This window comes from Bos grunniens, chromosome 13 (assembly GCF_055505025.1).
Source record: "Bos grunniens cultivar Pamir isolate PY7600 chromosome 13, Bosgru_T2T1.0, whole genome shotgun sequence".
Lineage (NCBI taxonomy): Eukaryota > Metazoa > Chordata > Mammalia > Artiodactyla > Bovidae > Bos > Bos grunniens.
Genome location: NC_141177.1, coordinates 15,921,200 through 15,945,435, shown reverse-complemented (window position 1 = coordinate 15,945,435; position 24,236 = coordinate 15,921,200). Strand labels below are relative to the sequence as shown.

At 43.7% G+C, this 24,236-nt stretch overlaps 1 protein-coding gene across 3 annotated transcripts in view; it reads left to right on the top strand.

The window, feature by feature from the left end:
• PPP1R16B (protein phosphatase 1 regulatory subunit 16B) overlaps positions 1-24,236 on the top strand; it is a 108,108-nt gene that overhangs the window by 27,301 nt on the left and 56,571 nt on the right. For all 3 annotated transcript variants that reach the window (XM_086331856.1, XM_086331855.1, XM_086331857.1), the window contains exon 2: positions 2,802-3,152. In XM_086331856.1, the coding sequence (XP_086187982.1) occupies positions 2,903-3,152 (250 nt within the window). In that variant the 5' untranslated portion in view covers positions 2,802-2,902. The remainder of the gene's footprint in view (positions 1-2,801; positions 3,153-24,236) is intronic.

Genomic DNA, 24,236 nt, shown 5'->3' with positions numbered 1-24,236 from the left:
TCTGGAGGCCAGGTGCCTGTTTTGGGGTGCACACCACCACTCCCCTGTACGTTGATCCTGGTCTTTATTGAGGAGACTCACAGACTGCCTTCTCTTTCTTGTGCGTATTGGACCTGTGGATATTTCGCCTAAGGCAGGACCTGTGAAATGATCATAGGAGCTAATGGTGGAGGTGGTGGTGGTGGTTTAGTCACTAAGTCGTGTCCAACTCTTGTGACTCCACTGACTGTAGTCTGCTGTCCATGGGGTTTCCCAGTCAAGAATATTGGAATGGGTTCCAATTTCCTATTCCAGGAGATCTTCCTGACCTAAGAATCGAACCTGTGTCTCTTGTGTCTCCTGCATTAGTGGGCAGATTCTTTACCATCAGGCCACCAGGTAAATCCTATAGGAGCTAGCAAGTGATGCCAGTTAGTGACGGAGGTCAGATGGGAGTAATGGGAGGCTGTGGGCACTATGGAAAATGAGATGTGCCCCCATCTAAATTGGGCAGTCCTACTCAGTACCAGCTGATCGTTGCCATGTGAGCTCAGCTTGGCCAGCTACTGAGATGTTTTAAGAAAGGCTGAAAATCTGATTTTGGATATAAAATCTTCAAGGTTTAAATATTAGCAGTGAATGACAATACCATAAAATACAGTGTGGACCCCAAATCAACCAAGCAAACAAAATATGATGTGGACCATGGGGGACTTTCTGGCTGTCTGGCCTTGAACCAAAAGTTACTCACTGCTTCCTCCAAGACTTCTATTCCCTTGGGCTGGGCAGCCCCATCCACTTCTGGCCATGTTTTTATTTTATTTTTTAATATTTATTTGTTTGGCTGTATCGGTTCCTAGTTGTGGCGCACAGGATCTTTATCGCATCATGCAGGATCTTCTGCTGCTGTGCACGCGTTCTCTAGTTGTGGCATATGGGATCCGGAGTGCTCAGGCTTCAGTAGTCGCAGTGAACAGGCTTAGTCGCTCCACAGAATGTAGGGTCTTAGTTCCTAGACCAGGGATTGAACCCACGTCCCCTGCATTGCAAGGTGGATTCTTAACCACTGGGCCACCAGGGAAGTCCCTCAAGCCAGGTTTGTATGTGTTGTCTCCCAGAATTCCCTTCATGGTGTTCAGCTCGTCTACGTGCCTTTGAACATTGGGAAGCTCCTTCTCAGCTCATGTCTGCCCTCCTCAGCGAGTGAACTCCTGCTCATCCTTGGAGATTCAAATCAATTGCTTCCTACTTTGGAGAGCCTTTCCTGATAACCCCAGCCAGAATAGCTCATCCATTTTCTAGCTGTGTGGGATTCGGTAGTCTCTCTGTGTCTCAATTTCCTTATCTGAAATAGGGATCAGAATAGTACCTGGTCTCATTAGGTCATCAGAAGGATCAGGTTAATTTATAGGTAGATGACACCATGACAGACCAGTAGATGTGGTGTTTCCTAGAAGGCAGAGCTGATTCTTGATCCATCTCTGAACCAGGACTCATCACAGGGCAGGTTTCACTGTTTGATTCCTTGAGGAAGTAGGGAAAAATAAATAGATGGTCCCTTAGCTCCTAGTGAGTTCCTGCCCTCATGATGATACAGCATGGTTGTGAATTCAACTCCTCTGAGCTCCTTACTTTTAAAAAGGAGTATCTATCTAAGTGGCTAAAACACTGAGCATGCCAAGTTCTGGCAGAGAAACTGGATCACTCATAGATGGCTGGAGGGAATGAAAAATGGTACAGCCACTCTGGAAAACAGTTTGACAGTTTCTTATAAAACTAAACATGTAATTACTGTACAACCCAGCAGTTGTACTCTTGGGCATTTACTCCAGAGAAATGAAAACTCATGTTCACACAAAAACCTGTGCGTGAATGTATTAGCCCCAGGCTGGAGACAACTTAGATGATCTTCAGTGAGTGAATGAATAAGCAAACTGGGGCACATCCGTAAAGTGGGGGTTGTTGTTGTTGTTCAGTCATGTCCAACTCTTTGTGTCCCCATGGACTGTAGCCTGACAAGCTTCTCTGTCCTCGGGATTCTCCAGGCAAGAATACTGGAGTGGGTTGCCAGGCCCTCCTCCAGGGGATCTTCCCGGCCCAGGGATAGAACCTGCATCTCTTAGGTCTCCTGCTTTGGCAGGCAGGCTCCTTACCAATAGCACTGCTGGGGAGCATCATGTCTTAGACACAGTGTGGGTGATCTTCTTTGCCACACTGGAGCTTCTCTTCAGTTGCCTCATGCGGGCTTAGTTGCCCTGTGGCATGCGGGATCTTAGTCCCCCAACCAGGGATCAAACCTGCGTCCCCTGCATTGGAAGGTGGATTCTTAACTACTGGACTCTTCAGAATGAGGTTCCCAAAGAGCTTGTGTTTCTGTAGGTTATATCTGCCCATATTTACCAGGTGATAAATTAATACAGAGACATTTAAAATACAGTACTCGCTCCTTTAAAAATAACAATAAACCCCTTCCATGTTATAACAATAAACTCCTGTATGTGTTGTAACAATAGAACAACCTTATATGAAATTATAATACGACCACCAAAAGTAAGGATTATTGTATGACTGTGATGGAGGTGTTAACTAACAGTTGTAATCATATTGCAATATATAAGTATGTCAAATCAACACGGTTGTACAGTTGAAACTTACACAATGTTAGAGGTCAATTATATCTCAGTTAAAAAGAAATAAGGAAGGAAGACAATAAAATAGGGGGCGGGGGAAACGTTTGGAAGGTGGGACTGGGTGACGTCATCAGATCGGAGTTTTGAGTGTGACGCCATGTCCATCTGTGTCTCTCCCGCTCCCTGCCACAGGCCCCAGCATGCCGCCCCAGCCCCGTAGGAGCCCGCATGCTGCCCCGGCCCCTGGCGCGCCGCGCTAGCCCCCAGCCAGGGCGCAGGGAGGCGCGGAGGCCATGGCCAGCCACGTGGACCTGCTGACCGAACTGCAGCTGCTGGAGAAGGTGCCCACGTTGGAGCGGCTGCGCGCAGCCCAGAAGCGCCGGGCCCAGCAGCTGAAGAAGTGGGCGCAGTATGAGCAGGACCTGCAGCATCGCAAGCGCAAGCATGAGCGGAAGCGCAGCACGGGCGGCCGGCGAAAGAAGGTGTCCTTCGAGGCCAGTGTGGCCCTCCTGGAGGCCTCGCTTAGGAACGACGCTGAAGAAGGTAGGCCACTCCTGGGCCTGGTTGGTGGGTGGCCTCCTGGGCCCCTTGGATTCTGGGTTCTGTGCCGTGGAGGGGAGAGCAGGGTGGGTCTGACCCTCCTCGCCCACCTTTGGGCAGCCCCAGGCGTCTTAGGAGGTGGATGTTCCTAGGAAAGGCGCTGGAATATGAGACTTTTTTTTAGACAATAATGCCAGCCTTTGGCTAATACATACTTATTTTCCTTCCCTCACACTAATATTGACTGCCAGCCTATGTCTTGTGTATTACAATTCCAGATAGAGTGGTAAACCAATTGGATCTGGTTTCTCTCTTCCAGGAGCTCAGTACTCAGAGGACCCTGCATTTCCTAAGCCCCTTCTCTGTGCCCGGGAACTGGTTCCTTTTATTGGGTCTTCACTGCAGAGGTAGATGGGTTAGACAGGTGGAAAACAGCATAAGTAGGCTCTGAGGTTGGATGACCTGGGTCTCAAACTCGTTTTGTCAGTTATTCCCTCGGTGACCCTGGCAAGTAGGCAAGTCTCTTCAGCTCCCTGTACCTTAGTGTCTGCTTCTGTAAAATGGGGCTAATAATAGCATCCACCTCCAGGGCTTGCTCTGAGCATTAAAGTAGAGAATACCTGTAAGTTCTTGACGTGGTCCCTCATACTGTGTGAGTGATTAGTATGTTTCATTATATTATTACTATGTTTTATTATATACATTTATATAAAATTATGATTATATAAAAGTATATTTATATAAAGAGTGTCCAGAAAGTCTGGAAATAGACAGATGTACACAACGTTGACTGGGACATTTCCAGTCTGTAAAGCAGATGAATAAATAAATATGAACACATACATACATTCATATAATCTGTTTCCAGATTTTTTGGATACCCTGTACTTGTTAGTAGTATTTAATTATGTTATCATGATTATATGTCCTATTATCCAGATATCATAATACCCAAGAGGCAGGGATAATAATACTCATTTTACAGATGGGGAAACTGAGACCAGTGAGGTTCAGAAACTTGAGCAAGGGAGGAGAGCTGGGATCAGAACTCCCAGAATCCAGGCTCTTGTCCCTGTGGCTTCACAGCCTTGTGGCAGCTGTAAGTTGTAAGAGTGAAAGGAGGATCTGTGGTTTGGCCGAAGCCCTCTTCCTTGAGCATGCTCTGAGGGCTCATGCCTGCTCTCTGTGCAGCTGAGATGTGTTGCCTTTGGTAAGCGCTGGTGCCTCCCTGAATATGAATCCCTTCTGCCTGTCCTTGGAGGGACCCAGCCGTGTTTCTTGGGTCCCTCTGGTCTCCTGCCTTCCCACATCCTCCAGACAGTTGGTGCTAAAGCAGCCAGTGAAAGAACGGAGGGGTGGAGGCACTTACCACACTGGTGGGTATTAGGGTTTATGTTTGTTGCCCCTTAGATTCTAGAACCCTCTGAGAAGCACAGGTCCCTTTCTGGCCTGGTTACAGAGCGCCCTGAGACTGAGCAGAGAGGCGTCCCCAGAACCCCTCAGCTGCAAACAACGCAGCCAGAACCCAGGGTGAGCAGCCCCTGTGAGAGAGGCCTGAAGTCTCAGGCTTGGGGGACGCTGCCCTGTGGGGCTCCTTCCTACATGTCATTTACCGGGTGACTCGGCAGGTCCCTCCCACTCAGTGGGCGGTACATCATGATGTGTGATTTTGTCGTGGGCGGCGGTGCATCAGCCCTCCTTTTCCACTTGTCTTCCATTCCCTTCTCCCCTGAGCCCCGTTTCCCTTTGCGAAAGAGGCTTTTCAGAGGTTCTGTGAGCTGACAATGGGCTGCTGCAAAGCATCCACGCACAGTCCACCACCCTGCCCTGGTGCACTCCCACCCCTCCAGGTTAGAAAGAGTGCTGGGCTTGGGTCCAAGGTTCAGAGGCCCCTCGGTCCTTCGGTCCTGTATGTGACCTTGAAGAGCTTGTTTCACCTCCCTGGGTTCAGTTGCTTAATCTATAAAATGGGTTTTGAATACTTGCCCTCAAGGCGGTGTGGCAAGAATTAGACAAGATCCCAGATGTCACAGCTCTTTGAAAAGGGACCCTGAACCCTGCACCAGTAGGGTGATCATTTTAACACATTTTCCCACTGTGTGTGTGTGTGTTAAACAGACTTTAGTGTTTTTAAGAATGCAAATACATGCTTCTTATAAAAATCAAACAACATAGAGTTATAAAAATCCTTTCCTTCCTCTCTCCCTCCTTTCCTTCCTTCCACGATTGATGTATTTCCTTCCACAATTGATATATTTCCTTCCAGGCATTTTTCTCATTTACCTATGTGTTTGTAGACTTGATGAACTATAGAGCTAGTTTCTGACTTTTGTTTGCTTTGTTTTTTATGTAACTGGTATATACTAGACACATTATTCTGTAGGGTTTTTTTTTTCACTCAATAATATATCTTGGAGGTGTTTTCATGCCAGTACAATGGAATAATATATCTGCATTCTTTTTAACTGCTTCATAGTATTCCGCAGGGAGAAGGCAATGGCACCCCACTCCAGTACTGTTGCCCGGAAAATCCCATGGATGGAGGAGCCTGGTAGGCTGCAGTCCATGGGGTCGCTAAGAGTCAGACACAACTGAGTGACTTCACTTTCACTTTCCACTTTCACGCATTGGAGAAGGAAATGGCAACCCACTCCAGTGTTCTTGCCTGGAGAGTCCCATGGACGGAGAAGCCTGGTAGGCTGCAGTCCATGGGGTCGCACAGAGTTGGACACGACTGGAGCGACTTGGCAGCAGGCAGCAGCAGTATTCCGCAGTATGGATTCACCAGTATTTTTAGCTAGTTTCTTTTTGTTGGCACATAAGTTTTTTTCAGTAGTTTTACTTTTGCCACAGTGAATGTTTTGTGCATACATGCAAATGTTTATCTGGATATTAAATTTGAATGAGAAGAGTGCTAGGTCCTCCCCCCTCCACCCCCGGCTGGTCCCCTGGCTCTGGGCAGAGCCAAGTGAGAGTGGAGGGCCAGAGCACTGTGCCCTGTGGCCTCGCTTTTGGGGTGCATTTAGAGGTGCCCCTGGGGACCACAGGTGTCTGGGTTTTAAGCAGGGTGTGGAAGCTGCTAGCAGGCGTTCTCACCAGACTATGCTCAGCTTTCTAGCAGCACAACTGAGCCCGATGCTCCCAGCTGACTGGGATAGCTTCTGTGTACTGATGGGGCTGCCGGTGGGGTGGCTGCTGGGGCATTAGCTCCCAGTGGGATGGGAGTGTGGGGTGGCAGCTCCCCCGCTCCCCGGAGCTCGAAGCAGGGGCTGAGTCAACCTCCTCCGCCTGCCAGGGTGATGTGAGTCATTCCTGGAGTAAGGCAGCGCTGAGGAACTCACTTTCTTTCTCTAGCCCTGCATCGCCTGCAGGTTAATGTCCAGACACCAGGGACACTCTGTGGCCTCCTGAGCCCCATTCTCAGCTTCTCACTGCTGGGTATCAGTTCACGCTCCAGCCACCTCCAACTCTTCTGTCTTCCGCCCCATGCCCTGCATTCTCTTACCTTTCCACCTTGGCATATGTGGTTCCTTCTGTCTAGAACATTCTTCCACTAACTAACTCCTACACCCTTCAGGTTTGGGTTCCTGTGTGACCTTCTTGGGGAGTCGTCTCTGATCCCTTTTCTGGACCTTTTCCCCCACCACTTGGTAGAGCAGTAACTCCATACCCAGCTGACATTTACTGAGAGGTGAGAAACATAGTCTTTGAAGTTAGCTATCCAGGATTCCTCCTCTCAGTTCTGCTGCCGACTAGCTAAGCAACCTGGGAAAGTTCATTAACTTCCTGGTGCCTCAGTTCCCCATCTGTAAAAACGAGGATGCTATAATATGCCTGCTAACCCTGTAGGATTACATTGGGTTGATATATGTGGGAGTGATATGGTAAGAAGTGTTTATCATGGATATATAATTTATATCACTTATATGTGGAATCTAAAATATGACACGAATGAACTAATTTACAAAACAGAAACAGATTCACAGACATAGAAAACAAACATGTGATTACCAGGGGGGAAACGGGACGGGGAGAGATAAATTAGGAGTTTGGAATTAGCAGATTACAAGCTACTATATATAAAATAGATAAACAACGAGGTCCTACTGTATAGCATAGTAAACTGTAATGGAAAAGAAAATGAAAAAATGCATATGTATAACTGAATCATTTTGCTGTATAAAAGAAACTAACACAACAGTGTGAATCAACTATTCTTCAGTTTTTGGAATTTAAATGAGAAGTACACATGATGTAAATCGCTACCTTGCATTATCCACTCTTCTACACTTACACATTCTTCTATTTATTTATTTATTTGGGCTTCCCTGGTAGCTCAGCTGGTAACGGATCCACCTGCAATGCAGGAGACCTGGGTCTGATCCCTGGTTTGGGAAGATCCCCTGGAGGAGGGAACGGCTACTCACTCCAGTATTCTTGTCTGGAGAATTCATGGACAGAGGAGCCCGGCAGGCTGCAGTCCATGGAGTCGCAGAGAGCTGGACACAGCCGAGAGACTTTCGCTTTCACTTATTTATTTGTTTATTTTTGGCTTCATTGCTGCATATGGGCTCTCTCTAGTTGTGGTGAGTGGGGGCTACTCTTTGTTGTGGTGCTGCATGGGCTCAAGGTGCTTGGGCTCAGAAGTCATGGCACACGGGCTTAGTTGCTCCATGGCACATGGGATCTTCCCGGACCAGGGATCGAACCCATGTTCCCTGCATTGGCAGGTGGGTTCTTAACCACTGGACCACCAGGGAGATCCATTCTGCAGTATTGATATGCCACTGGTAATCCATTCACCAGATGCTGAACATTTAGATGGTTTCCATTTGGGGTTTTGATGAATAATGCTGCTAAAAACATTTGTATGCAAGTCCTTTTGGGGACATTTGTTTTTATTTCTCTTGGGTAGTTACCTAAGAATGGAATTGCTGGGTCAGATGGTAAATCTATCCCCAAAGTTAAGTTTCTTAACTTTTAAGAAACTGCCAAACTGTTTGGCAAAACGGCTTCACTGTTTGACATTCTCAGACCTCATTTTACAGGTGAAATTGTACATTGTGTGTTTCCACTGAAGCTCTGAGAGGCAGTGTCACTTGCCAAGATCTCATAGGTTTGAAGTGTCAAACCTGAGACCTGAACCCAGATCTGTGGTCCCTGAAGCCCATGGTTTTAACCACTGGGTGGTCCTGGAACCTCTTGCTTTTGTTTTTTCTAGAAAATATGAGAACGATTCACTTGTGGTTCTGATCTGTGTCTCTGTGGGCCTTAAGGCCCCTCGTGTTTTTGCTGTCCTCTTGGGCCCTTACTATTGGCGGGGGGTTGAGAGGGGGGCGGTGGCGGTCCCTGGATAACCTTTTCATCCCCACCTGTAACTTCTTTCCATGGCCACATGAGCCAGCCTCTCTTGAAACGACCAAATATTCATGAAATTGTCAGGGCTTCTGTTCTTCCCTCAGAATGTGTAGGGCTTTCTTTAGGGAAACCCTGAAAAAAACATTGAAGAAAAAGTTGAGTGATTCTTATGCAGCCTGATTTTAACTCTTCAGCTATTATTCTCACGGTAAAGGTTTTCAAGCTTCTTTTTTTAAAGAGTGGAAACTTTTCTTTAAATGAACTGTTGTGCAGAACCCCAATATGTAAAACACATGAAGAACTATTCTGGCTGAGGAGGCGGGGGATGCTGTCTCCTCTTCCCCTTGCCTCCCTCTCTCTGCTCCCCCAAACCTCTCCCCAACCCCCAGGTGCGTTGGCGGACATCTGGGCCCCGCACACCGAGCTTCAACCATTGACTCATCTGAAGAAAACGCAGTTTGAACCTTCACTTTTGAATGATTTTGCAAAGGGAAGTTTCTTTTCACTTAATTATAAAAATAATGCATCCTTGTTTGTAGAAAAGTTTAAAGGTACAGAAAAAAATTCAGAAGAAAATAAAATCACTCATCCTTCCACTGAAGAGCAACAGTCATTGAAATATCAAAAGAATTTTTTTGTTATTGTTCTATCCATCAGAGTCCTGATTGGAAACAAAAGATGTTCTCACATAGAGTATTTTGAGTAAAGTTTAATAAAGAAGCAATTTGCAAAGAGTTTAGGGCAGTAGTCTTCAAACATTTTGGTCTCAAGGCATGTTTATGTTATTAATAACTGAGAACTCTTAAGAAATCTTATTTACATGAGTTTTATATCAATATTTACCATATAGGAAATTAAAACTGAGGAGTTAAAATAAATGTGTATTCACTGACTAAAACATAAACTTATTAACTGTTGTACTAGTTATTTATTGTTGCATTGCAGATGAGCTCAAAATTTAGAAACTTAAAACAATAAATATTGCGATTGCCCTGGTGGTCCAGTGGCTGACTTCGCTCTCCCAACGTAGGCAGCCTGGGTGCGATGCCTGGTCAGGGAACTAGATCCCTCATGCCACAACCAAGACCTGGCACAGCCAAATAATTAATTAATTTTAAAAACTATAAGAATTAAAAAAAGATACATATTTACTGTCTTACACAGTTTCTGTGAGTCAAGAATCCAGGAGCAGCTTAGCTTACGTGATTCCAGCTCAGGATCTCTCATAAGTTTGCGATCACCTCAGGGTTTAACTGGGAGAAGGCAATGGCAACCCACTCCAGTACTCTTGCCTGGAGAATCCCATGGACGGAGGAGCCTGGTAGGCTGCAGTCCATGGGATCGATAAGGGTCAGACATGACTGAGTGACTTCACTTTCACTTTTCACTTTCATGCATTGAAGAAGGAAATGGCAACCCACTCCAGTGTTCTTGCCTGGAGAATCCCAGGGACGGGGGAGCCTGGTGGGCTGCCGTCTGTGGGGTCGCACAGAGTTGGACACGACTGAAGCGACTTAGCAGCAGCAGCAGGGTTTAACTGGGGCTGAAGAATCCACTTCCATGATGGCTTACCCACAAGGCCCTTGGCAGGAGGCCTCAGTTTCTTGCCATGTGAGCCTCTCCCTCAGACTGCTTGAGTTTCCTCTCAACATGGCAGCTGGCTTCCTGCAGAGCTTGGGATCCAAGAGCTAGAGCAAAGAGGGAATCACAGTACCTCTTACGACCTTGTAAGGCACATACCATCCTTCTGTCACATTCTGTTCATTAGAAATGATTCACTAAGTCCAGCCTACACTCAAGGTGAAGGGGATTAGACTCCACCTCTTGAAGGGAGGAGCATCTGTGGACATGTTTTAAAACCACCACACACGTTAACATAAATCTTTTTATGAAAAATGATATTTTCAAAACAAAAAAAGTAGTGAGGAGAGTAGCCTAGTTTTATGCTTTTGCAAATCTTTTAAAGGTCTGGCTTAATAGAAGACAGCTGGATCCTTTCATCTGCTTCTGAATTCAATCTGTTGTGGTATGTTATTTTGGTGGAAGTAAATGAAGAAAGTCTTACCTCATACAGATATGGAGTTGGAAAAGTGTGGAAATATTTTAATTGCCTTTTCAGATAGATGTGGGTATTCTTTGAAACTTCAATCAAATACAACAGGTAGTAGTTTCTCGATGGCTAATTGCAATGTGGAATCTGAAACATATCAGTTTTTAGCTTTTCTTATGCTCTTATTGATACATTAAAATCTGTTGGTTTCTCTTATATTTTGAATGACTATTTTATCCACGCATACTTTTTTTTAAAAAACATAATACATTAGTCTGTTAGAAAGTATTGGCTCACTTTTTTAGATATGACATCAGAAGCACAAGCAACAGAAGCAAAAGTAAACAAGTAGGACCATATCGAAGTAAAAAGCTTCTGTGTGGCAAGAGAAGACCACTAAAATGAAGAGACAACCTACAGAATGGGAGATATATTTGCAAACCATATATCAGATAAGGAGTTAATATCTAAAATATATAAAGAACTTTTACAACTCAATAGCCAAAAAGCCAAATAATCCAATTTAAAAAATGGGCAGAGGACCTGAATAGACATTTTTCCAAAGAAGATATAGAAGCAGCCAACAGGTACATGAAAATACAGTCAGCGTACAAATCATCAGGGAGATGCAAATCAGAACCACGGTGGGATATCACCTCATAGCTTTTAGGTCGTCTGTTCATCAGATAGATGAGAGATTTATCTGTTGGTAAGGATGAGTAGACAAGGAAACTCTGTGCACTGTTGGTGGGAATATAAATTGGCGAAGCCACTATGGAAAACAATATGGAGGTTCCTTTAAGAATTAAAAATAGAGCTTCCGTATGATCCAGCAACCTCACTTCTGAGTGATCTGACAGAGATCACCACCTGGGAGAGAGATCTGCACAGCAGTAATCGTTGCAGCATTATTCGCTAGAGCCTAAATCTTCTTCATGAATGAATGGATTAAAAAATGAGATGTATATCATTGGATCATAAAAAAGAAGGAAATACTGCTATTTGCAATAACATGGATGAACTTTTAGGGCATTATGCTGAGTGAAATGTCAAAGAAAGATAGGTACTATTTGATACTGCCTATATGTGAAATCTAAAAAAACCAAACTCAGAAATGGAGTAGAATGGTTTTTGCTAGGGGCTGGTGAGGGTGGGAGTCAAAGGGTATAAACTTCCAGTTATAAGATGCATAAGCTCTGGGGATCTCACATACAGCAGGGTGACTATAGTTAACAATGCTACATATTTGGAATTTGCTAGGAGAGCAGGTCTTAAATGTTCTCACCACAAACGTGTAAAAAGGACAATTTTGGGAGGTGATGGAGAAGTTGGCTAACCTTACTGTGGTAATCATTTTGTAATAAATATGTGAATCAAATCAACACATTGTACATTTAAGCTTTCACAACGTTATATGTCAATTATATCACAGTAAAGCTGGAGTTAAACAGAAAGTATTGGTTCACTGAGTTATGCACATCTTCTAAGTGTTGACACATTTCACTATACAATGTAAAATATTTTTATTTTCTAACCTATAACAAAATATAACTTGCACCCCCCCCCAAATCACCATACTGTACATTGGAAACTAATGCAAAACTGTAAATCAGCTATCTCATATTGGTGCTAAGTGCTCATCACTCATTCAGGTCCAACTCTTTGTGGCCCCATGGACCGTAGCCCGCCAGGCTCCTCTGTCCATGGGATTTTCCAGGCAAGAATGCTAGAGCGGATTGTCGTTTCCTATTCCCGACCTAAGGATCGAATCTGTGTCTCCTGCATTGGCAGATGGATTCTTTACCACTAGTGCCACCTGGAAGCCCAAACTACTTCAGTAAAAAATTTTATATATTTAACACCCGTCTCACCAGAAGATTCTTCAAGTACTGGGAAACTATGAGGTCATGGCGGTGATACAAGTTTTACAAAATTCTAATTTTTACCTGAAAGCTAAAATTCTGTCATTGGCAATAAACAATATCAGTGAGAAAAATCTCTTTGTCCGTTTTAGAGGAAAAGACTGATAACCGTTGTTTGCAAGTCATTCTTTAAGTAAAAATGGTGATCCAGGAGAGAAAGGACTAGCTTAGTACACAACTTAATCCTCAACTAATGTAGATCGAGACAGTGATCCTACTTCATGCATACTTCTCATTTTGACACGCAGAATATTTATAAAAAAACATGTACTCAAGGGTTGCGACATAGTAAGATTAGTACATTTATGGCATCAGCAAGGACATTTAAAAGTGAAACGTATTGATCTTTTTTTATTGTGGTGTGTGTTTTGTTTTTGTGTTTTTATTAAGACTTTTTTTCAGAGCAATTTTAGGTTTATGGCAAAATTGAGAGTAAGTTACGGCAATTTCTCGTAGACTCCCTGCTCTGCCCCTAACTACCCACAGCCTCCCCCATTATCAACCATCCCCCACTGGAATAGGACATTTACTACAATTGATGAACATACACGGACACATGATCACCTAAAGTCGGTGGTTTATAGTTCACTCCTGGTGGTGTACATTTTATGGGTTTGGACAAATGTGTCCATCATTATGGGCTTCCTTGGTGACTCAGTGGTAAAGAATCTGCCTGCCAATGCAGGAGACATAAGAGACTTGGGTTCAATCCTTGGGTCGGGAAGATCCTCTGGAGAAGGAAATGGCAACCCACTCCAGTATTCTTGCCTGAAAAATCCCATGGACAGAGGAACCTGGTGGGCTACAGTTCATGGGGTTGCAAAAGAGTTGGACATGGTTTAGTGACTAAACAACAGCAACATGAAGCAATGAAGACTATTGTGATGACTAGAACAGTCTGATGCTACTGGACTTGCTCTATTAAAAGCACTTTACCCACTGTTGCTTTTGCACCATCAGTGCAAATGTCAACACAGTGAAAAAGACGAATACCATCTTAGTGCTATTATGAAAATCGTTTTAACCTGAATACCCTGAAAGAGTCTTGGGGACCACTTTGAGGTACATTCCTTATGCACCAGGGATTGGTGCATAACTCTGGGGCTAGTAAAAGTGGGGGCAATGAGCCCCCGAGGCTTGAAGAGGCCAAGAGATGAGACCCTACTTACATCTAAGGAGGTATTTTGTGGGGAGGGCTGCCCAACAAGAGCAGAGGCTTCCTCCACCCACTGCAGCTGCACTCCAGTCTTCTGCCCATGCTTCCCATTACCAAACCTAACCAGGAAGCAGAATGCAAGGAAGTCTGTGATGTGGTCCAAGTGGGTTGGCTTCCCCAAGCATGAGGAAGAACGGACCTGGTGGGTGGGGGCGTCACATGAGGCATACTCAACCCAGTTGTCTTCCCTCTATGTATCCACATACAAACACAGAGTGAGGAAGCGTGTGTTTACAAAATAACTTTCACCCTAGCATTCGTCTGCTCAACAAAATTAGGTACCTCCTCTGCGCTCCGAAGAACCTAAGCAAGTAGTGAGATAAATAAGGGCTGGGATGGGAGGCCATGTATAAGCTAACTTTTGAGTGTGGAGAAAGAGGAGAATCACATGAGAATCTAGACGAAAGGGATAAAAGCGTGGGGTGGGAATGAGCTTGCGGATGGAAAGCAGAGGGGACGCAAAGAGGTAGCCTGGAGGACGTTGACCCCAGCAGACTGGTAGGACATGTGCATTTAACTGGGTGGAGATGAAAAGCCACTGGTGAGTTTTGACAGGGGGAAGCATGTGATGAGATAAAGATTGTGAAGAGCTTTTGTTGGCTGCTGAGTGGAGAGTAGGCTGTAGAAGTCTACTCCTATGGGAGCATGAGTGGGAACAGGGAGGCCTCATCACAAGCTATCTCAGGGGCCTAGGTGAGAGCCTGCATGCTGGCCGTGGAGATGGAGAAACGATAGAGGTAGAGCTGGTAGGATTTGTGTGTCACGTGATAAAGGGAAGGACACACAGATGACCCTTGGTTTTTGTCTTGGGCTTCTAAGTAGATGATGGTGCCATGTTTTGAGACTGGAAACACTGGGGTAGGAGGGAGATGAGAATCTGGAGAGAATCTAGAGTTCTGCAGTCACCCCAGTTGGCACCATTTTAACATCCAAGTGGTGATCTTGGGATTTAAAAAATTTGGGGATCACCAGCTTAGAAATGTAACCTTTTTAAAGTGAAGGGATTGTCTGAGATCATTTAGGAAGTAAAACAGAGCAAAGAAGGGGCCCTAAGAGAAAGCCCTGGGTCACCTGACTAGCTACTTATTCATCTAAGAAGAGAACAAAGGGGACCAAGAACCATCTGGCAGTGAGGAAGAAAAAAAACTAAGATGATGTGACATCTCAGAAGACTAAGGAAGGAAGTATCTTTAGAAGAAAAGTCTATCAGCTGAGTCAAATGTTGCTTAGAGGTCAACTATTTTATTCTGTCTTTATATAGTCTTTGGAAAAGATATTTTAAATGACAACCTCATACATCCTTGTCTGAATGTACCATAATTTATGTAACCACTCTCCTATTATTGGATTTTGAGGTTGTTTCTAATTTTTGCGGACTGTAAATTATGCCATGGTGGTTATTATTGTATAAGAGTATTTGGACACAGCTTTTGATGACTTACATAGGGTAGATTCCCAGAGGGTCAATAGATTCAAAGAGATAAACACTGCAAAACTTCAGTTTAAACTGCTTTTTTGGTCACCAGAATAATTATTATCAGTTTATACCCTTATCTTCATGGCATCCCATCACTTCATGGCAAATAGATGGGGAAACAGTGGCTGACTTTTATTTTTCTGGACTCCAAAATCACTGCAGATGGTGATTGCAGCCATGAAATTAAAAGACGCTTACTCCTTGGAAGGAAAGTTATGACCAACCTAAACAGCATATTAAAAAGCAGAGACATTACTTTGTCAACAAAGGTCCATCTAGTCAAGGCTATGGTTTTTCCAGTTGTCATGTATGGATGTGAGAGTTGGACTGTGAAGAAAGCTGAGCGCCGAAGAATTGATGCTTTTGAACTGTGATGTTGGAGAAGACTCTTGAGAGTCCCTTGGACTGCAAGGAGATCCAACCAGTCCATCCTAAAGGAGATCAGTCCTGGGTGTTCATTGGAAGGACTGATGTTGAAGCTGAAACCCCAAAGCTTTGGCCACCTGATGCGAAGAACTGACTCATTGGAAAAGACCCTGATACTGAGAAAGATTGAGGGCAGGAGGAGAAGGGGATGACAGAGGGTGAGATGGTTGGATGCCTCAATGGACATGGGTTTGGGTGGACTCCGGGAGTTGGTGATGGACAGGAAGGCCTGGCGTGCTGCGGTTCATTGGATCGCAAAGAGTCGGACACAACTGAGCGACTGAACCGAACCCTTATCAGCAGTGGGTACCAGGCCTGCCTGTGCATTCTCCATCAACACCAGTCAATAGCACTGAAAAGACACTTTGATGATGTATTTGATATATGAGAATTAGTTCTGTGGTCCTCATATGCATGTAATTGAGGTTTTTAAGGTTAAATACCTATATATAAGGGACTTCCCAGGTGGCACTAGTAGTAAAGAACCTGCCTGCCCATCCGGTAGAAGTAAGAGATGTGTGTTTGATCCCTGGGTTGGAAGGATCTCCTGGAGGAGGGCACAGCTACCCATTCCAGTACTCTTGCCTGGAGAATCCTGTGGACAGAGGAGCCTGGTGGGCTACAGTCCATAGAGTCACAAAGAGTTGGACACAACTGCAGCAACTTAGCACACACAGCATACCTGTGTATAAGCTTATTGGTCATTTCTTCCTTTCTCTGTGTATATTTTTGTCCATTTTCCTACTCTTGTGTTCTTTTTCTTCTTGATTTTGATGATGGTGTGTATGTGTGTGTGAGAAGGACAAGGAAAGGGAAAGAATGAAAACAGAGGAGATGTCGACTCTGGCATGTGTGGAGCAAATATTTCCTGCGTTGTGTGTGTGTTTGCTTTAATATTTTGTTTATGGTATATATACTTTATGCCCTGGAGTCCTTAATTTTAATGTAGCTAAACTATATGATATTTGCTTGTTTCCCAATTATTTTGTTCTTTGCTTTTACCCCTCTAAAACAGGGGTCAGAAAACTATGGCTGGAAAGCCAAATCTTCCCACCATCTGTTTTTGTAAATAAAGTTTTATTGGCACACAGCCATAGCCATTTGTTGACATACTGTCTCTGGATGCTCTCACAGCACAGTGGCAGAGCTGAGGAGTTGCAACAGAGACCATAAGGCTTGCAAAGATGAAAGTCCTTACCCTCTGGCCCTTTACAGAAAAAGTTTGCTGACTCTGGCTCTAATGTGTTTCCTCATCCAGAGATGTATATTACCCTCTATGTTTTTCTAGATGTTGTGGCCTCGTTGAAATCAGTTAAATATGTAATCCTCCTGGAACTCATTTGAGCAGAAAGTAATAACTGAAAAGTCTGCCTGTCTCTATTTTGTTTCCAAAGAATTATCAAATGTTCAGAATCTTTCCCTTCCCCATGAGTTTGCCATGCCTCCCTCATACTTGAAACCGTTACCTGTGAAGAAGGGTGACTTTCCAAACTGTTTATTCTGTTCTAACCCGCTGGTTTTGTGCCAATTACACACTGTTTTGATCCTTGTAGGTCTATACTGTGGCTTAATGTGTGACAGAAAAGTCCTTCATATGACTCTTCCTTTTCAAAATGTTCTTGGATATTTTTGCATGTTCGTGTAATACTGAAGGCCTTTTGGGTTAGTTTTCTGCCCAAAGCTCAAAAATAGATTCCTGCAAAAATTGATTAGTCTTATAAATGGACACAGGGTTTCAGTTTTTCAAAATAAGAGGCGTTCTGGAGATGGATGTTGGTGGACATATTCAATACCACTGAACTGTACACTTAAAAATGGTTGAGATGGTAAATTTTATGTTATACGTGTTTTACCACGATAACAAAAACTGAAAAAAAAATTATCCAGGAACTAATGGGAGGAGAGAAAGAGACATTATTGTCTATTGGGTACAGAGGTTCAGTTTGGGAAGATGGAAAAACTTCTGGAGATGGATGATGTGCTGATCGTTGCACAATGTGAATGTGTATAATACCACTGAACTGAGCACTAAAAATTGTTAAAGTGGTAAATTTTATGTTATATATATTTTACCACAATTAAAAAAAATTGTTTTGGGCTAAACTGGTATCTTTGTCATAATGAGTTTTTCCAAGCAGATGAGTAGTGCGTGTCTCTGTTGGGAAAGTATTCTTTTCTTTCCTTTAGAAAAGCTCTAGGGGTTTTTTTTTTTTTCCATGTTAAGTTCTGTTTATTTCTTGAAAGGAGGGCTTTAAGCTTTTGTATATTAACTTTGTATCAAGCCGCTTTATTGAACGTCTTAGTCTCAGTTTTTCAGTAGGTTCTTTTGGGGTTTTCTGTGTAGAAAACTTCATATGCAGATGGTAGGGTTGTCTGTTTATCCAGACACTGTTCATTCCAGGGTTTCAATGAACCTGCCCTGCCTGTATCCCCTCCTCCCATCTCTTCTCCCCCTGACCATTATGAGATATCACTTTGAGATTTGCAGACACATTCTACGTTGTGTCTTTCCTGAAGTCTGATTTGACTCACCCTAAGGTGAATGGAGCTATCAGGGCCCTCATTCAGGTTGAGTCTGTCTGTTAGTATGACATAAGTTTCCACTGGCTTGTTGGGCAGATCTTGAGTTTATGAGAAACTGAAACTCTCAAGTCGGTGTCTCGTTAGTGAACTTACATCTTCCCCATCTGCTCCTTATGTAATTGATTAAAAAAAAAACTATTTGTTGAAGTGTATTATTCATACAGCAAAGGGAAAAACTGGTTGCATTTTCACATGTTGAGCATCCCTATGTAACCAGCACTCACTCAGATCAAGAAGCGAAACAGCAGCAGCACCCCAGCAGCCTTCCTGGACCTACAGGTAATTTTCAACTTTGAAATCAAGGCTCTACATTTATCTTGTTGAGTTATTTTATTTTATTTTATCAACTGTGCCACGGGACTTGGGGAATCTTAGTTCCCCAACCAGGGGTTGAACCTGGCTCTCAGCAGTGTAAGCACAGAGTCCTAACTACTGGACTGCCAAGGAAGTCCCAAGCTTGCTGAGTTTTGAGCCCATAATCCACCCGCTCAAATAATTTGGATGTCTTCAATGATAAATGAAGATAAGAGACAAGAAATCCAACTCAAACTAACACATGTGTACATAAAACTGTCAAAAAGTGTCTCTGAGTAGATGACTGACAACAGTTTGAAGTGTATATCCTACCTTTTTTGGAACTCCAAGAGGAATTATTTCTTCTTCCAATCATGTCCTAGGTTCAACAAGTCTCAGAACTGAATCTCATTGGCTGAGATTGGCTATATACTTACCTTTATGGCTCAGATGGTAAAGAATCTGCCTGCAGTGCAGGAGACCTGGTTTCAGTCCCTGGGTGGGGAAGATCCCCTGGAGAAGGGAATGGCTACCCACTCTAGTATTCTTGCTGGAGAATTCCATGGACAGAGGAGCCTGGTGGGCTACAGTCCAAGAGGTCACAAAGAGTTGGACATGACTGAGTGACTACTGCTACAGCATGCGTATAAAGCTATAATTGGTCTGATCTGAGCGATATGTTCACCACTGGAGTCAGCTCTTCCCAAAATACATGAACTGGTACTTGTAGGTTTGTTGTACCCACCCCAAGGAAAACTGGAATGCTGTTACAATAAGGAGGGAAAACGGATGTTGGCAAGATCATAGTTAAAAAACATGTCCACTTCAAATGAAATATTCATCAACAGTTTCTATTCTGTGTTGTTCATAAATGCAATGAGCATTTGCATTCTAGATCAGAAGGATCCAATAGAACTTTTTTTTTTATTGTGGAAATGCCTTGTCCAATATGGCAACTGCTAGTCATATATGGCCAATGAATCCTTAAAAGGGGACTAGTGTGACTAAGGAACTGCTTTGATTTTAGTTAATTTGAAATAATTTAAAATAGTTTAAGTAGTCAACTGTGGTTAAGCTGGAGGCTACTGTATAGGACAGTACAGCCCTTGACCATTTTGTCAAATCCTTGACAAAAATGTTGAATAGATCATGGCCAAAGACAAGAGCCTGGGAGCACAACCCCAGGGGCTGCCTTCATATTAGGGTTTCATGGTCAGTCATTACCCATTGGGAATATTTGTTCAACTGAAATGAACTTAACTGTACTGTTATTTGTAGTTGGTATCTGGGAACAATAGAGTCTACCTTCCTTTCCTACACTTATGTGGAAGAGAGGTCTCTCTGAGAATTAAATGATAACAAAACATATAATGAATCAGAGTAAGAGATTCATGCACAAGCATTCATGGAACATGGTCTGGACATCTTCAGCCCAGCACTAGTGGTCGATAGTGAATAAGAGACCCAGCCAGGCCATGTTGGAACTGAGTCTAGTAAAGTCACTTTGAAGAAAGCACAGCACAGTAGATGATATTAGCCTTATATGCTTGGATAGTGTGAGTTTACCCTTGGAAGAAGAAACCACTTGTAGTAGGCTGATAAACCAAGGTGATGCCATTCTGAGAGATTCATCCAATTTGGTTCTCTCCTGGAACCTCCTTAAACCCAACACACCATGGCACTCAACCAGCATTTCTCCTGATCATTGATAAGGAGTTATATGAAATGCTTGTCAAATGCTCAGTGAAGTCTAGATAGTTCCTAACGATGGCATTTTTCCGGCTAGCAACCCTGTGGAGGAGATAAATGAAGTAATTTCTAGCATGATTTATTCTTGCTTGGCTTCTGGGAACCAGTGTTTCTCTTCTAATGGAGTGAAAAAATGGTCAGTATTTCTGTCTATGAGACTCAGAGGCTCTTTAAATGCCAAACTCTAAGTTCTTCTCTCAACAGTCACATACGCCAAAGTACCAAACATGGAGAGGCAGGTTGGGGTTTGAAAAACAGAACAGTGTTCCAGAATCTGCTCAGAGTATTTCATCATCCCGTGTATTCATCCCATGATTATGCCAACAAATAGAGCTGGTCCCACTGCCCCATCCTCTGTCTACCATATTTGATGGAGGAATTTGTGTCTAGAGAAGAGGGGAAGACTAAGACAGGATAAATATGAAACCCACTGAGTCTGGGAAAGGGAAACGATCCCATTGTATTTACACAGAAAGAGTCAAGTGAAACCTACATCTTGATGGAGGAGTCAGAATTCCCAGTCCCTCAAAAGAAACCCTAGTATACAGGCTTTTTGGCTTAAGAACTCTTTTGGATCCTTGGGCACCACAAAGATAGTACTGATAGTCCTCTGGATGAGTCACCATCAAGAACTGTGCTGTATTGGTTGGCTGTTACTGTATAACAAACTACCCTGAAACAAACCACCTAGCAGCTTAAAATAGCTTATTATTTCTCAATGACTCTTGGGATCGATTGAGCAGTTCTTCCCAGTCTTGCTTGGGTTCATGAGACTGCAGTTAGCTGCCTGGTAAGCCAGTGCTTGGGCTCAGCTGTGATGGCTGGGCTTCTCTCATCAAGTGGGCTTCCTCTAGCATGGTGGTCTTAGGGTTCCAAGAAGGCGAGCTCAAAGCATTTATCAAACCTTTTCTGGCATCATGTTTGCTAATGGCTCATTGGCTAAAGGAAGTCACATGGCCAAGTTCAGGGTCACTGTGGGAGGAATCTACATAGCCTGTGGGTACTAAAAGTTATAATTCATTGAGGGCCATTACTGTTGAATCTATTCCACATTCTAGACTTCACTTTGCTCTAGACTGGAATTCTAGCAACCCAGTGTGATTACTCTAGGCAAGGATCAAGCACTGTAATTGGCTGTCTATTTCCCTGGAAATATCTGGGATGTATTGGGTAGACCAAACGCTGGTACCAGAGTCCTGTATCTGGGAACCATGAGTCCTGGGTTGAGTATACCAAGTATGTGATTGACATGGATTCAAACTGTGTGGCAGTCAGAATTCAGCACTGGGGAACAGTGGTTATGCCTATTTAATTTTATTGCTTGTTAGCTGCATAGCCATGACAGTGATTTGTGTGATTTCATAATATTATGTTGAACCCCCAGTAATTGGGGTTACAGTCTGGATCGATGTTGAAACAGAAACAGGAACAGAAAAATAATCATCAGCCAGATGGAACAAATTATTAGTTCACAAATATAGTGTGCTCAATAGATAAAATCTTTCAAAATGTGGATGGCATAGGGGAAGCTGAATCAAAGGAGGCTTTTTGTGTGAAAGTTGGGAAGCTTTGCAGAGAGGGAGGCAGACTTCAGAGGTTAAGAACGTGGAGTCAGACAAAACTAACTTTTAATCTCTCTTTTGTGACCTTGGGTAAGTTACCTTAATCTCTTTGTGCTCAAATTCCCCATCTGTAAAGTGGAGAGAATAATGACTGTGGTAGTGGGATTGGAAAGATTCATTGACATGAAGGCTGGACAGCGAGCATAGTCAATGTCACTATTAGTATCACCTACCATTAGCTTCTCCAACACCACAGTTCAAAAGCATCAATTCTTCAGCGCTCAGCTTTCTTCATAGTCCATCTCTCACATCCATACATGACCACTGGAAAAACCATAGCCTTGACTAGACAGACCTTTGTTGGCAAAGTAATGTCTCTGCTTACTCTTGAGAGTCCCTTGGACTGCAAGGAGATCCAACCAGTCTATTCTAAAGGAGATCAGTCCTGGGTGTTCTTTGGAAGGAATGATGCTGAAGCTGAACTCCAGTACTTTGGCTACCTCATGCGAAGAGTTGACTCATTGGAAAAGACTCTGATGCTGGGAGGGATTGGGGGCAGGAGGAGAAGGGGATGACAGAGGATGAGATGGCCGGATGGCATCACTGACTCAGTGGACGTGAGTCTGAGTGAACTCCGGAAGTTGGTGATGGACAGGGAGGCCTGGTGTGCTGCGATTCATGGGGTCCCAAAGAGTAAAACACGACTGAGCGGCTGAACTGAAATGAACTGAACCATTAGCTTTAGCTTTTTCTTTCTTTCTTCTGCTCGCCCATACTGCCTTAATTACTCTCATTTTCTCTATCTCTGTTTATTCATTGCTAATCTCTTATTAGTCATTTACAAGAGACTATTTTGATTGTAGTCATTTTACAGTTTAGTATAAAAGAGTTACAAAAAAAATGTTTTACATTGGTTTTCATTGTAAGCCAGTGTCAAGTGAAAGACTTTGACCACCCCACATAGTGTAACACTTAAAACCTGCTTGCATGAGAGAACCCTTTCAAAGTCTCTAAAATGAAAGGACTTGCCCCCTGAAGAACTTCTGTCAGGCCACTGATGGAAACCATAGCATTCAAGGTGCCCGGGATTTCCTGATTTCTGTGTGTCATCTCTTAATTTATTTTGCTTGGCTTGAGCCATTTGAATGTTTAAAACCCATCCATAATTACAAAACTCTTTGGAGGGACCTTAAATTGGTTTCTATACATTTCTTTCTCTAACCTTTTGTAGTTAATATGATCTGTTCCCTTGTTATTAAAAAAAAAAAAAAAACAACCTTTAGATTATATCACAAAACTTCCCCCAAGTTCCTTGGCATCTACCATTTTGTCAAGGATAAATGGTGGCCAACCTTCATCTAAATGGGCTCGGTTTCTACATAGTCATTTCTTCCGGCTCATGACTTTCTTCTCCATTTGCTGCCCACGGATGCTGAAAATAACTTGTTTTCTGGCAAGCTTGGGATGAGGTTTCTTATGATTTAATCAGATCCATAATGAAGCTCTCCCAGCTTTTAGGAGAGAGCATCTTGAACTGCAGGATGCTTAGGGGCAGGGCCCTGGTGAGGAGGGCATCTTGTTTCAGCATCCCACCTGGAACCAGGAGAGCTGCTCCAAGGCTACACCAGCCAACCCGCCAGTGTCTTCCTGTGTGGTGGAGACACCTGGTTCTGCCTGGCAATGTTCCAAGCCTTTGTACCATGTGGGCTTTGCCTTCCCACTCTCTGTAGTCCAGACCAAAGGGCTCAAAGATAATAGGCAGGAAACACTCCATCTCTAACATCAACTGCTTGGTCCAGGAAGAGACAGTTTCCTGCAGAGAAAAGTATATATAGACTAGGACAGATTTGTCCCGATGAAAGCCAAGATTCCCTTGATTGTTCTAAGCTTGTGTTAAGTCAGAAGAATATAACTCGAGATAATATGAGGGTGAAAGGGGAATTGGGGAGTGGCAGGGTAACTGGCGCCTGGGTGGCCATCTGAGTGGTTGACTGAGAATTGGATAATGAAGGAGCAACTGAGGGAATGGGAAGAAGCAGGAGAGAGGGGAAGTAGCTGAGCAGTGAGGGACTAGCTGGAGGATGTAGCTAGATGGTGGAGGTGAAGCATGAAATGGGAATTACTGTGATGGAACAGTAGAAGGGTCCCAGACCTGGAGTGGGAGCAACTACTATTGGTAGCCCCATTTTATGGATGGATAAACTGAGGCTTAGAAAGGTCTAATGACTTCCCCAGGTAAAAGGCAGAGCCAGGACTGTCTGACATCAGAACTTGCACTCTAAGCTTTGTGCCGCAGACATGGATCATACCTCTTGTGGAGTATTTATCCCTCTTCAGGAGGTTAGTCCTCCCCATTCACCATTTAACTTAGCAAGGTCTGGGCCGGGAATGAGGGCTCAGGGAGAGCATCCTGCTTGAGGAAGGAAACTGAGAAACAAAACAAGCGCCCA